Source organism: Nothoprocta perdicaria, unplaced genomic scaffold, assembly GCF_003342845.1.
Source record: "Nothoprocta perdicaria isolate Ctin4 unplaced genomic scaffold, notPer1 scaffold_42, whole genome shotgun sequence".
Taxonomy (NCBI): domain Eukaryota; kingdom Metazoa; phylum Chordata; class Aves; order Tinamiformes; family Tinamidae; genus Nothoprocta; species Nothoprocta perdicaria.
This window is the reverse complement of record NW_020455666.1, coordinates 246,427-258,518: the sequence shown is the minus strand read 5'-3', so window position 1 is coordinate 258,518 and position 12,092 is coordinate 246,427. Positions and strand designations below refer to the sequence as shown.

Genomic DNA, 12,092 nt, shown 5'->3' with positions numbered 1-12,092 from the left:
GGCGCTGGAGCTGGGACTGGGGCTGGGGCGGGACCGGCCCGGGGCGGGGACGGCCGCGGGGGCCGCCCCGTCCGGGCGCCGCGCGGGGGGAAACTGAGGCAGGGCGAGGAGCGCACGGCCGGGCTGGGGGCATGGACGGCGGCGGCCCCGAGGGCAGCCCCTGGGGACAGTCCCCACCGGGGTGCGAGGGGCACCGTCCACAGCACCGGCTGCCCTCAGCTCTTGGGATGCCCAGCAGCTCGTTCCCGGCGGGGGGCTTCTCCTCGGCTCGCCCCGTGGGTGCTGCAAGGAGCCCTGTGCGCAGGGAGACGGGGCTGGCGTGGGGAGATGGGGCTGGCGGGGGCAGACGAGCCTCCTGTGCTGACACCAGGGCCGTCACCTCCGAGGTGGCTTCCTGCAGCCTGCGGTGGCGGCAGCATCTCCGAGACGTCACCGCTTTGGGTGGCTGGGAGGGGGCCGGGGCGGGCGCAGGGGAAGGGTAGAGGCAGGTCCACACATGGGCAGCACCAGCTCCCCGGGGCTCCCGGGCTGGACGCTGCTCCCTGCTCCCGTGATGGGACACAAGGTGCAGGGCCTGGGATGGCTCCAGCGCATCCTGGGCACTGGGAAAAGGCAGCGCTGGTCACCTGCTGGCTGTAGGACTGCGACGGGCACAGGCCCTTTTGCTCAAACGGCACCATTAAGAGCRGGGAAGGGGACAGGGGCACAGAGAGGGGACAGCTGCAAGGCCTGTGAGATGTCGGCAAAGATGAACCCGAGCTGCTCGTCTGCTCTAYAGGGCGAGGGCGGCGTGTCAACCACTTCCTCTGCTCCTCCAGCAACAGGCGCGTAGGAGAGGGCAAGGGGCCAAATCCTCTTGTGTGTCTCGGTGTAGGGGTCAGCACAGACCCCACCCGGAGCAGGCAGGGCCAGGGGGGCAGCTGTGGGTCCTGCGGCTCCTCRGGGAGCTCTCTTTTTGTGCAGCAGGCGAGGACTGACGCACAAAGCAGCCCACAAGCCCGAGGCTGAGGAGGAAGCGGTTTATGAGCCCCGGGCTGCGCGGGGCCGGGAGCTGCTCGAGGYGGTGGGTGCAGCATCACGGGTGCCSTGGGACACAGGGGGGTCCGTGGAGGGCGCCGCAAGCAGGAGCAGCACCAGCAGCTCCCTGTGGAGCGGCACTGCTGGCCGTGGGCAGCTCCACGTTCCCGCGTGCTACCCGCGCAGGTCACCCGGGACCAGCAGCTTGCAGGCGGCCTTGTGCTTGTGCCAGTGCTGGAGCTGGCAGGGGCTGCAGTGGGGAGCGGGGCCGCTCAGGGGGGATCCCTGGGGCCGCCCTGGCCCCGTCGCAGYCCCCGCGTGGTGCCACGGGGCCCTTACCGGCTGCAGTACCACTCGTTGCGGCAGCGCGAGCAGCGCTTGGCCGCCTCGGCGCCGCACGTGCGGCACCGGGGCTTGTCGGGCACGAGAGCCTCCATCATGTCCAGGCTGTAGGTCTGCGCCCACCTGCAGCGGGCAGAGAGTGAGAGCAGGGGGGCGACTGATGGGGAGCCAGGAGCTGTCCTGGCTGTCCCCGAGGAGACAGCAGGATCCTGCTCCATGTCCAGCTCTCCCTGAGCCTCCAGTGTGAGGGGAGCAGGAGAAGAGGGCGGGAGGGCCTGGAGTCTCTAACCTGTGTGCCTGGACCCTCAGCTCCTCCATGGTGGGGCTGAACATGTGCTTCACCTGGTGCTTGGCGATAGCCTCCCACTTGCCCGCGTTCTTCTGGAGAAGGTGCTCCCGGATAGCAGGAACCTGGCGGGAACCACGGGCAAGGCCGTGGCGCTCGGTGCGGGATTGAACGTGCCATGATACGGGGGGAATGGGGCAGAGAAGGGAGGCACAAGCCTCTGGCGGACTCATGTGCCAAGCAGAGGCAAAAAGCATCGAGATGAAACAAGCCAGAGCTTGGGGGATATGTGTGGGATCAGGAATGCAGCCCCGAGGCCTGGGATTCGGAACAGGAAGCCCTGAGCTCCCGCCGCTCTGCAGAGCTGGAGCTCCAGCCGCAGCTTGAACTCGGTGCTCCCGAGCCTGAGCAGATTTTTCCACTCATCACTTCCCCCAACACAAGCGAAGGAAGGGCCGGGAGAGCACGAAAGGGAAAGCAGCAGCCAAGAGCAGCCGAGGGAGCTCAGGCTCCGGGGGGGAAGACGCTGGCAGCTCTGGCGGAGTAAAAATAGCCAGGCAGCAAGAAGAGAAGGAGCCGTGGGGAAAAGGGGCCTTTCCTTGGCTTGGCTCGGCGACAGCGAGCGAGTGCAGTGCTCGAGGGCACTTCCAGGGCCCAATGAGCTCTGAACAGTCCCTACCACTCTTGACGCTCCCCTCAGTGGGCCCTGCCTCTGCCAAAAGGGCTTCTTGGCCTGGAGAGCTCCAGCAGGCAGCAGGCAAGCGACTGCAAACGCTCAGCAGAGGGTTAATTGCCCAAGCGAGTAACACGCACAGCCCCATAGATTTGAAGCAGTCTCGACAGCTGTTTGTAACTGGCTGTTTTTGTCACGAGCTGCGGCTGCCTTCCTCCCGGCTTGCCCACGGCTGTAGCAGGAAAGGAGGCTTGTCCAGAGGGACAGGAGAAGTTTGGGGAGGAAGGGGAGTGGGGAGGAGCTGGCAGTGAGGCTGTAGGAGTGAAATGAGTGCTTGGCCCTTGGTGGCTTCAAAGCAGAACAGGGGGAAGAGCCTAAGGAAATGGGATACCTGCTCCAGGACGAGATCCTTTTTGGGGGGAGCGGGCTCAGACACTGCCAGGTGGCTCAGGAATCTCTGCATCTCCACCAGGTTGGGGAGCTGGTCGAGCAGGACATCCGTCAGGAAGGCCCGGAGCTGCAGTGGGCGAGGGAGAAGAGGGAACCGCGAGGGTGAGATAAGGGAGCCAGGGCTGGGTTATGGGGCTGTGGGGAGAGCTGGCGATGGGGAGAGATGCCCAGAGGCGCCTGGTGCCAGCGAGGCCCTGCCCTGAGCTGCACAACCCACGGCCCCAGGGCCCCACCTTGAGCAGCTGGCTCTTGTTGAAGCCGTCAAAGTGGTATTTGCGGCGGCACTCGGGGCTGAGCAGCAGGTTGTAGAGGGCGAGCCACACCTGCCCGTCGAGCTTGGTCATCTTGAGCTGGTCCTCTGGCGGCACCACGTGCCACGCTCCGTTCTCGAACTTCTTGAGGACGCCTGGGGGACGGAACAACGCGGGGCTGCCTGAGGAAAGAGAGCTCGAGGCGCTGGCCTGGGCTCTGTCCCTGGTTTGGGGACAACAGCGCAGCCAGTACTTGTTGTTTGTGAGGTTCTGCTCTCAGTGAAAGCCAGGAGGAGCAGGGATGTAACCAAAGGAACAAAACAAGCTCCAAGAACGGCTGTGTTGCCCTGGGGGACGGAGCTCCAAACCTCTCGCTGTTGCAGGAAGGTGCAGAGGGCTGGGACTGCCTGCGCGGGTGCTGCCACCACGGTCACGCTCAGCCACCAGGACAGGCAGGGAGCCCGGCTCTGCCCCACGTGCGTGTGTTGGTGCTTGAGACTGTTGCATCTCTTTGGAAGTCAAGTTTTGCTGCCTCCTTCTAGGAGGAGGGAGGTGATAAACTGGTGTTTGGTGGTTTTAAATGGCCCTGGTCTTTCTGTGTTCAGGATGTGACTCCTCGGAGGAGCAGGGGAGGCTGGAGGATGTGCTGGAYTCCTGCTCCTGCCCTAGCCGTGATCCGTTTGGATAAGACAAGACAGGGATCAGCTTTTGGGAGTGCTGCTAAGTCCAGCTGTGCTGCAGCTGCTGACGTGCTCCAGGCAGGGAGCAGGCTGCAAAGGAGGCAGGAGAGCGAACAGCCTCAGGACACGACCTCTACCTGCCTCACGGCAGCTCCACGGGCAGCGCTCCAGCAGCTCGACCAGGAGGCAGGGCACGTTGTGGGTGTTCAGCAGCCGAGTCAGCGCGCTCAGGGGCAAGCTGGTGATGAAAGGAGAGGGTGACAGAGCTCCCACACAAACGCCACGGCAGATACAAACACTCCCCGAGGCACCTGGGCACGTTTTGACCATCTGCCTCCTGTGAGAGGCAGGAAAAACCACAGTAACAGCCGAGCAGGGTTCCCACAGCAGCACGGAGCAGGGAGGAGCGCTGCATTTGCCTGCTGGGGCGCAGTGTCACTGTCACTGCYGCTGAACGAAGCCCAAGGCTGTGTCCCCAGAGGGACCTCAAGCTGGCGCGTGTGCCCTGGGGCTCCTGGGCACCCACCTGGCCGCCTGGTCGGTGATGAAGCGCAGCACAGACAGGGCCTTCAGGGAAATCTCAAACTCCATCGTCTCCGCCTGCTCCTGAAGCTCCTGTGGGAAGCAAGCACATGCCCGCGATTCCAGGCCTCTTTTGGCCCCCAAGGGCTGTTACAGCACAGGGACGTAAAGGAGAACAGGCTCCAGCACAAGGGAGAGGGCATGGGTGGCTGTTTAGCACAGGGGGGGTTGCACAAAGAGCCAGCAGGAGCTGGGATGAATGAGAGGAAACCAGGTTTCTCGGAGACGAGCGCTTTTCAGAAACACGGGGGCAAAGAAAGATCCCCCTTCCTTTAGTCAGTCAAAGCTCTAACAGAGACCCCCCTAGCTGGGAAAACATTTCCTGGAAAACATCCCTATTGTGCTCAGAAGCCCTCCGCTTCCTTCCCTTTTCTGGAAGGGAAGCACATGCCTGGGCGGCGAGCCAAGGGATCCAGCCAAGCCTGCAGGCTCCCGCTTTGAATCCTCTCTTTCGCACAGTCTTTGCAACAGTTTGGGGAAGAAACATGGGGCGTGGAGAAGCAAAATTCCAGCTGCAGAGAGCTCCAGTACCAGCAAGACGCATGTAAGAACAGCCTCAAAGCCCTCCGTGGAAGGGGCTCTGCTCCACAGGCTGCAGCATCTCCCCTCACCTGCACGGAGGAGGGACCGGGCAGAGCCGCCGGCGGGGTCTGCGTGGCCGGCCGGCCGCTGGCACCACGAGCCACGAGGAGGGTCAGCTTGCGATGGCAGTAGTCGATGAGGTCCAGGACGCCGTCCTCGGCCGCCTCGCACACCTCCTGCGCAGGGTGAAGGGTGCCTGGCGGCTCCTACGGGCTCTTTTCCCCTCCTGCACCTTTGTCTTTTCTACACTGGCCAAACAATAACKCCGTGGGGCCTCGGACTCTGCCCACGTGGTTATTCAAAGTCCCGGGGTGAGATGGTGACACCCACAGTCACCCAGGTGACCTTCCATGGCTAGGTGTCCTGGGCTCCGGGAAGGTGAACGCAGGGCTTACCTTGTAAAAAAACACCGTCTCCAGGAGATTGATGATGGAAGCCTCGTGATGCAGCTGCGGGAGCAAAAAGGCAAGAGTAGGTCACGGAGAGAGCGAGGTCAGGGCAAGGGGATGATGAGCAGAGGTCTTTTAAGAAGCTACTTATATAGTTATGGCCAGGACGGGGCAGCGTGAGCRGTGCTTCCTGAGGCTGGGAACCACGGGATAACTGCCACGAGGCAATGCCACAGAGCAGGAGCAGAGGCACCACCTCTCCCCAGTTACCCTGGGCTGAGAGCAGGGAAACGCTTCCCAGGTTTGGACAGACGGTCCTAGCTCAAGAGCTGCTCCCCYGCATAGGGCAGCCACATTCCCAAGATCGGGAAAGCAGCTGCTTCCCGCTGTCTCAATGTCCACAGTGGCTTTGCAGCCCAGCAGCTATCAAGTCATAGTAGCCATAGGCTTTTTATCCGCTCTCAAACACCCAAGGCCGCCCCTACTCACCACCACGTAGATGGGGAAGGTGCTCACGGGCTTGAAGTCCTCCAGCCGGCACAGCACCGGGAAGACCTTGTGCTTCCACAACTCCACAGTGATGAGCTCCCCGATGAGCACGGGAATCTGGRGAGGGGAGGCACGGGGGTGGTATTGAAGCCTTTGGAAGAGGGCCAGGGGCACGGCCAGGCCAATGCCCAGCGCCCTGTGGCAAACTCAGCCCAGTCACAGCACCCAGCATCTACCAAGGATGCCACAAGGCACCAGTCGGGCTGGGAAATGGAGCTGCAAGGGGGAGAGCTGCAGCCTGTGGGTACAGGGACTCGGCCCCCGCATATCTGTAGCCAGGGAGCTCAAAAAACAGCATTTTTTTGCTGCTGATGGCAGAAAACGCTTCCAGGCTCGCAGAAAAGGGTACTCTAGAGACCCTGGGCACTATGGGCAGCTTGAGGCACTTGGGCAGCCTGGAAGCGGGGCATCGAACCCCATGACAGGGGGAGAACTGGGGCGGCACGACAGAACCCGGAGAGGCACAGAGGGCAGTTTATTCCATGTGGCAGCCGCGCACGAAGTGGCGCCGAGGGCCGGTCTCGCCGCACGCTCGCGCTCACCTTGCCGTGGCTGAGCAGCAGCTCGGTGAGGGGCTGCTCACGGCCGGCCGCCGCGCTCAGGATCGCGTGCATGTTGAGCTTCTCCACCGCCTCGTGCTGCCGCAGCCACCTGCGGGGCGGCCCACACCCCCCAACGTCCGTTTGCCCCTGGCCAAACGCGGTGCCGCCTCCGGGCCGAGCCCCTAAAACGGGGCCCAGCGGGCGCCCCCAGCGCGCACCCCGCGCCGCCGGCGTCGCGCAGCTCGGTGCCCCGCAGCGCCTGCACCAGCGCCTCGGCCTCGGCGGGCGGCAGCAGCGGCAGCTCGGCCGCCGCTTCCATCATGGCGCCGGCTCCGTCCTGCCGTTAACGGTCGCGTCGCTGTGGCAACGTGAGGCGTCGCTGTGGCGACGCGCTGCGTCGCTGTGGCAACGCGCCGGGGGGGGGTGTGCGCATGCGCTGTCCGGCGCCCCCTGGCGGCGCGGGAGAAGCGCCGCGCGCGGCGGCGGCTCCGCTGGGGACGCGGTGACGGTGACCGGGGCGGGTGTTGGTGGCACCGGCGACACGGCGGGGGCGGGGGGGGGCAAGGGGACAGTCACTTCCAGCACACGATGATGTTGGGGTCGTTCTCGAGGCGCTCGTCCAGCTCCTTGTAGCTCATGCCTGGGGGAGGCAGAGGTGGCGTGAGCACGCGGTGACACCGCCGCGGTGTCTCCTTCCTCCCGTCCACCGCCACGATGTCCCCTTCCTCCCGTCCACCGCCACGATGTCCCCTTCCTCCCCTCCGGCAGCAGGAGCCTGTCCCACCTCCAGCTGCAAGCCGGGGCTCCCCGCAGCATTAACATCCACGAAGGAGCAGGGGAGACCCGCAATGCGGACACAGCACCAGGCTCACGGGCTTTGCCTCACGGTGACAGTCCCCGGTGGGGACACAGCCCCGCCGCGGGGACACAGCCCCCCTGTGCTCCTCACCCGTCTTGCAGCAGATCTCGTCGTAGCTGTGGCAGCCCGTGTACAGCCGGGCCGGGTGGCTCCGCTCGTCCCGCGCTACCTTCACGGGGTACTTCTGGAGCCGCCGGATCAGGCCCTTCATCAAGCCGAACTGGATGAGCCTCCTGGGGACAACAGGAGACCGAAGGAGGGGATCCGGGATCCAGATCCCCGGATTTCCGGATGCGGGAAAGCAGCGCCGCCTCAGACCTCTCGTCCACGCGCTGCAGCTGCAGGGTGTAGCGGGAGATGAGGTCCCGCACAGTCGTGCCCGGGCTCAGGCCGCAGTACAGCTGGAAGACGTCGCGGAGGCCGGCGCGCTTGTGCCCTGCGGAAACAGGCGCCCCTGTTGTCGCCAGCACCCCCACAACGTGGGTGGCCAGCGAGGGGGGTTCCCGCATCCCAAGGACTCCGTACATCCCAGGTACCTTGCTTGGTGACGTAGGAGAGACACTCCTCTTGGAGACACTTGTCATCCACCAGGTCCTGCACCCTCGGCGTGGTGCAGTACACGTTGGAGTACTACGGGGCATGGGAAAAGCCAAATTCCCCATGGAATTGGGGATATGGAAGCTCAGCCAAATTCCCCATGGAACAGGGATATACACTTGGGATACCCCAGCCCTTCCCGCACCGCCGGTCCCTCTTGGTAGCCTCACCCACCTGGAGGATGGAGACGAGCGTGACGACTCCGTAGTACCTGCAGGGAAACAGGGAATGTAGAGACAACCTCCAGGGCCAGAGGGAATTCCCGCGGAGGAATGGGCAGGAAAACGAGCAGGCTGGGAGCCTTTCCCCTCACTCACAGCAGGTTCTGCACGGCAATGCGCACCAAGTTCAGCTCCACGTCGGCCTCCGCGGAGATCTTCTGCACGTGCCGAAAGCCGTCGATGTAGGGCAGAATCTAGGAGGGGAGCAGAGCAGGAAGCGCAGGAGTTCCAGGGAAAGGACAGTGCGGCCGCCCGAGGCGTCGCTCCGGAGCCCCAAAGCTCCCCGGGGYTTGGGAGCATCCTGGGAAGGGCAGGACGGGCTGCCCAAGGCTGCAGTTGGGGCTGCAACCCCAACGCTAATCCGTGATAAATAACGGGATCCGCGTGGTGGCCCGGGAATGGGGCCAGTTAAGGGCACYGACCTACCTGCTGCGTGGTGAGATCCCACTGGGAATTGAAGAAATCCTCCTTGTCCTGCGTGAARACGGGCACGTCGTACTCCTGCACGACGGGCGGGTCGGGCCGCTGCTCGATCACCTTCAGGTGGATGGTGTTGGACTCATCTGCCCGGGGAAGAGGCGCTGAGCGCCGCGCGGCGCGGGCGGCCGGCTCCCCAGCGCCCGACGGATCCGTACCTATGGGCAGCGTGCACTTGCCCTTGGCGTTGAGCTCCTCCAGCAGGATGCTCATGATGGGCACCAGCTTCTGCTTGCTCTCCTCGTTGGAGATGAAGCCGCTCTCCAGCTGCGGGGGGCAGAGGCGGTGTCGGCGGTGGCCCCGGTGCTACGGGGCGGCGTGTGGGGCCCGGCGCGGGGATACCTCGAGCGTGGTGAGGTACCCGGCCAGCTTCTTGACGATGGGCTCGAGGGCGCAGGCCTTGGCGCGCGCGTCGCACACGAAGCCCAGGTTGAAGAGCAGCGCGTTGCGGCTGTACTTCTTGTGCTCGATGCACACCGGGCAGCCGATGAGCTTCTTCTCCATGGCGGTCCTGCCGGGGAAAGCGGCGCCGCGGGATGCACCGGCGGCCCGGTGCCGCCGGTGGTACCGGGACCGGGACCGGTGCCGTCGGGTTGTACTCACACGGTGATGAGCTTGTTCTGCAGCTCGGGCTTGGTGATCACGTACACCTGGATGGTGTCGAACAGCTCCCGCGAGATGAAGTCCTCGGGCACCTTGAGGGAGGGAGCGCGGCCCGGTTCGGCCCGGTCCGCTTCGGTTCTGTGAGACAACCAGGCCTCCCCCCAGCGCCGTGGGCCCAGTCTTACCTGGTAGGTGATCTTGGGCCCCAGCGTGGGGTGGAATTCGCTGAAAAAGACGCACTCGATCCTGCCGCCCATGGCGCGGAACCCAACGGGACCCAACGGGACCCAACGGGACCCAACGGGACCGAACCGGAGGGGGCGGCGGGCGCAGCGCGCATGCGCCCTGCGCTGCCCCGCGCCGGCTCCCGTAGCGCTGCCCGTGCTCGCTGACAGGACGCGCCTGCGTCACGGAAGGCGGGACTTGCCGCTGAGCGACAGCCCCCTCCACCACTCATCGCCGCCCGCAGCGGCGTGGGGGCGGGCCGCGGCGCGGACGGACGCGCGCGGGGGCCAATGCGCGCCGCCTCGGGCGCCGCCGCGCACGCCGCGGCCTTCGGCTTCCCCGCCGCCGTGGCGCTGCCGGCGCGGCCCGGCTCCAGTGAGTGCGGCGGCGCCATCCGGTTGGCGCCGGGTCCATCCGGCTGGCGCCGGTTCCAGCCGGTTCGCGCCGGTTCCATCCGGCTGGCGCCGGTTCCATCCGGTTCGCGCCGCGCGAGGCCTCACGGCCGCCCTTGCCTTGCAGGCCTCTTCTCGTGGCACCCGCTGCTCATGGCGCTGGCGGTAAGTGCGGCCGCGCGCGCGAGGCCTCTCCCCGCGGCGGAGCCGGTAGCGACGCGGCCGCCCTGCCGCCCGCAGTTCTCGCTGCTGCTCACCGAGGCGCTGCTCGTGTTCTCGCCCGAGAGCTCGCCGCTGCGCTCGCTGTCGCGCAAGGCCAAGGCGCGCGCGCACTGGGCGCTGCAGCTGCTGGCGCTGCTCTGCGCGCTGCTCGGCCTGGCCGCCGTGGCCTACAACAAGCACCTGCACGGCAAGGCGCACCTGGGCACGTGGCACGGGCGCACGGGGCTGCTGGCCGTGCTCTACGCGGCCGCGCAGAGCGCCGGCGGCCTCCTGCTGCTCTACCCGCAGCTGGCCAAGAGCTGGACGCTGGCCAAGCTCAAGCTGTACCACGCCACGGCCGGCCTCGTGGGCTACCTGCTGGGCTGCGCCAGCCTCATGCTGGGCATGTGCTCGCTGTGGTTCACGGCGGCCGTCACCGGCGCCGCCTGGTACCTCCTCATGCTCTGCCCCGTGCTCACGAGCCTCGTGGTGATGAGCCAGGTGAGCAACGCGTACCTGTACCGCAAGCGGAGCCAGCACTGACGGGGCCGCCGGCTCCGCTGGCCGCCGCGTCTCGGATCGGAGCCTCGGAGCCACGCGAGGGGCTCGCGCCGCCCCCCACTCAGGATTTCCTCCCCGTCGAGCCCGCCGCCTCGTGGTACCGAACCGGCTGGCGGGCTGCGGGGCCCCGGCTGGTCCGTGCACGAGCGGGATGGCACCCGGAGCCGCGGGCCGAGTGGGAGCTCTCCGCGGGGCCGGAGAGCCGGGAGCGGCGCCTGGGACCGCCTCTGTATCCAGAGCTTTTATCCAATAAAGATATCGGGCAGCTACAGCACAGGATGGTGGCCCCGGGGACCGCGGGGAGGTTGTGGCCCGCCCTGTTTCTTACTCGTGYTGGGGGGTGCGTTTAACAAGGGCTGTTCCCGGGGGTGTCCCCCCATTCCAGCTCGGGTGGAGAAGGGAAGGGGGTCGGGATTGCTGAGCCACATGGGCCGCCCCAAGAAGGAGGGACTGCCTGGCCCGGGAGCKCCCTGTCCCCTCTGGCTCTCCAGGCAGCGGGCTGAGGGTCACCAAAGCCCCTGTYCTCCCCTCAAATCAAATCTTTTTACAGGGAAGGAAGCGTCCCCGGGCGCGGGAGCCCGGGCTCAGCTCACCTGTCCCAAACACAAGTCCCGGTGGCTTCTCGGGCCCCGTGGGCTCAGGGACGAGCCGAGCAGCTCTCTTTGAAAGAACTGTTTATTGATACTGAAATTTCTGCCTTTTTTTTTTCCTGGTTGACAAAACCTTCTTGTATGTGGTCCTTTAAAAAAATAAATCACGACACTGTCAGCCCAYGTGCCCTGCCTGGGAAGCGCCCAGCGGGGCAGGAGCCGCCTGGGGCTGGCGCATCCGGGAAGCTTTGCCAGGGAGCATCCCCTCCATCCAAACAAAAAAACCCAAAACAACCCCAAAATTAAAGTCCAGCAACACAGAGGAAGGAAAACAGAAGGGTTGAGCCCATACTCTTCTACCTGCAGGAAATAAAACCTGGTGCCAGAGGAGGCGGTGGCGAGTGCCCCACTGTAAAAACTAATTCCGGCTTCTAGTCTAACGTGACGCATGGATTAGTGGAGCAGTGTCCGGGGGCACCGGCTCCTCCCGGGGGCTTTGCCTTCCCGGGATACGAACGGAAGAGGGAGGAGGAAGAAAACCAACACCACAAAGCGAAGCCCCTCCGAGACAAGTCCGGGGTGGATTCGCGCTCCGTGCGCTAACTGCGAAGCTGAGAGCAGATGGTCCCGGGCCGGGGCAGCAGCGGGAGGCGCCGGGCGACCCCCTTCCTTCCCAACGCTCTTCTCCTTCTCCGGACTCTGACCAGGGCCAAAGCGCAGGGGAGGGTTGATGCAGGAGAAGGATTCGGGCGGGAAACCCACAAACCCTCCTATTCCTCAYGTAAGGAGCAAAAGTCACCTCGGAAAGGAGGAAAAGCAGCGTGGGCTCCTCTGGAAACCACCGTTGCAAAGAAAAGCAGCGCGGAAGCGCTCTGGCCTGCCCACCGTGCTCCTGCGGACGCCTCGGAACAGGGAGCGCGTCCGTGCGGCGCGGCGCCGACGAGCCCAGCGTGTCCCTGCCGGAGCGGCGGGAAGGAGGCGGCCGCGGGCGCCGCTCACGCCTGCCGCGGCGCCTCCTCGAAC

General features: G+C 65.4%; 4 protein-coding genes across 4 annotated transcripts in view; 1 reads left to right on the top strand and 3 right to left on the bottom strand.

The window, feature by feature from the left end:
* Positions 1–1,190: 1,190 nt before the first annotated feature.
* On the bottom strand, positions 1,191–6,448 carry ZMYND10 (zinc finger MYND-type containing 10). The gene is made up of 11 exons (XM_026046097.1): positions 6,344–6,448; positions 5,742–5,858; positions 5,259–5,312; positions 4,893–5,039; positions 4,226–4,314; positions 3,837–3,937; positions 3,002–3,174; positions 2,710–2,835; positions 1,649–1,770; positions 1,357–1,482; positions 1,191–1,267 (listed from the first exon to the last, which is right to left on the bottom strand). The coding sequence occupies exons 1-11, from the start codon at positions 6,413–6,415 to the stop codon at positions 1,192–1,194; spliced, it is 1,203 nt and encodes a 400-aa protein (XP_025901882.1). The 5' UTR covers positions 6,416–6,448; the 3' UTR covers position 1,191.
* Positions 6,449–6,907: 459 nt separating this feature from the next.
* Positions 6,908–9,421, bottom strand: NPRL2 (NPR2 like, GATOR1 complex subunit). Its single transcript, XM_026046079.1, has 11 exons — positions 9,286–9,421; positions 9,101–9,192; positions 8,840–9,008; positions 8,656–8,764; positions 8,447–8,583; positions 8,117–8,214; positions 7,974–8,010; positions 7,739–7,832; positions 7,521–7,638; positions 7,293–7,435; positions 6,908–6,983 (listed from the first exon to the last, which is right to left on the bottom strand). The coding sequence occupies exons 1-11, from the start codon at positions 9,355–9,357 to the stop codon at positions 6,916–6,918; spliced, it is 1,137 nt and encodes a 378-aa protein (XP_025901864.1). The 5' UTR covers positions 9,358–9,421; the 3' UTR covers positions 6,908–6,915.
* A 432-nt stretch (positions 9,422–9,853) lies between these two features.
* LOC112953089 (cytochrome b561 domain-containing protein 2) lies at positions 9,854–10,667 on the top strand. Its single transcript, XM_026046093.1, has 2 exons — positions 9,854–9,882; positions 9,958–10,667. The coding sequence occupies exons 1-2, from the start codon at positions 9,871–9,873 to the stop codon at positions 10,459–10,461; spliced, it is 516 nt and encodes a 171-aa protein (XP_025901878.1). The 5' UTR covers positions 9,854–9,870; the 3' UTR covers positions 10,462–10,667.
* A 1,397-nt stretch (positions 10,668–12,064) lies between these two features.
* TMEM115 (transmembrane protein 115) overlaps positions 12,065–12,092 on the bottom strand; it is a gene marked incomplete at its 5' end in the record, with an annotated part of 2,515 nt that continues 2,487 nt past the window's right edge. The window contains one exon of the mRNA XM_026046108.1: positions 12,065–12,085. Within this exon, the coding sequence (XP_025901893.1) occupies positions 12,065–12,085 (21 nt within the window). The remainder of the gene's footprint in view (positions 12,086–12,092) is intronic.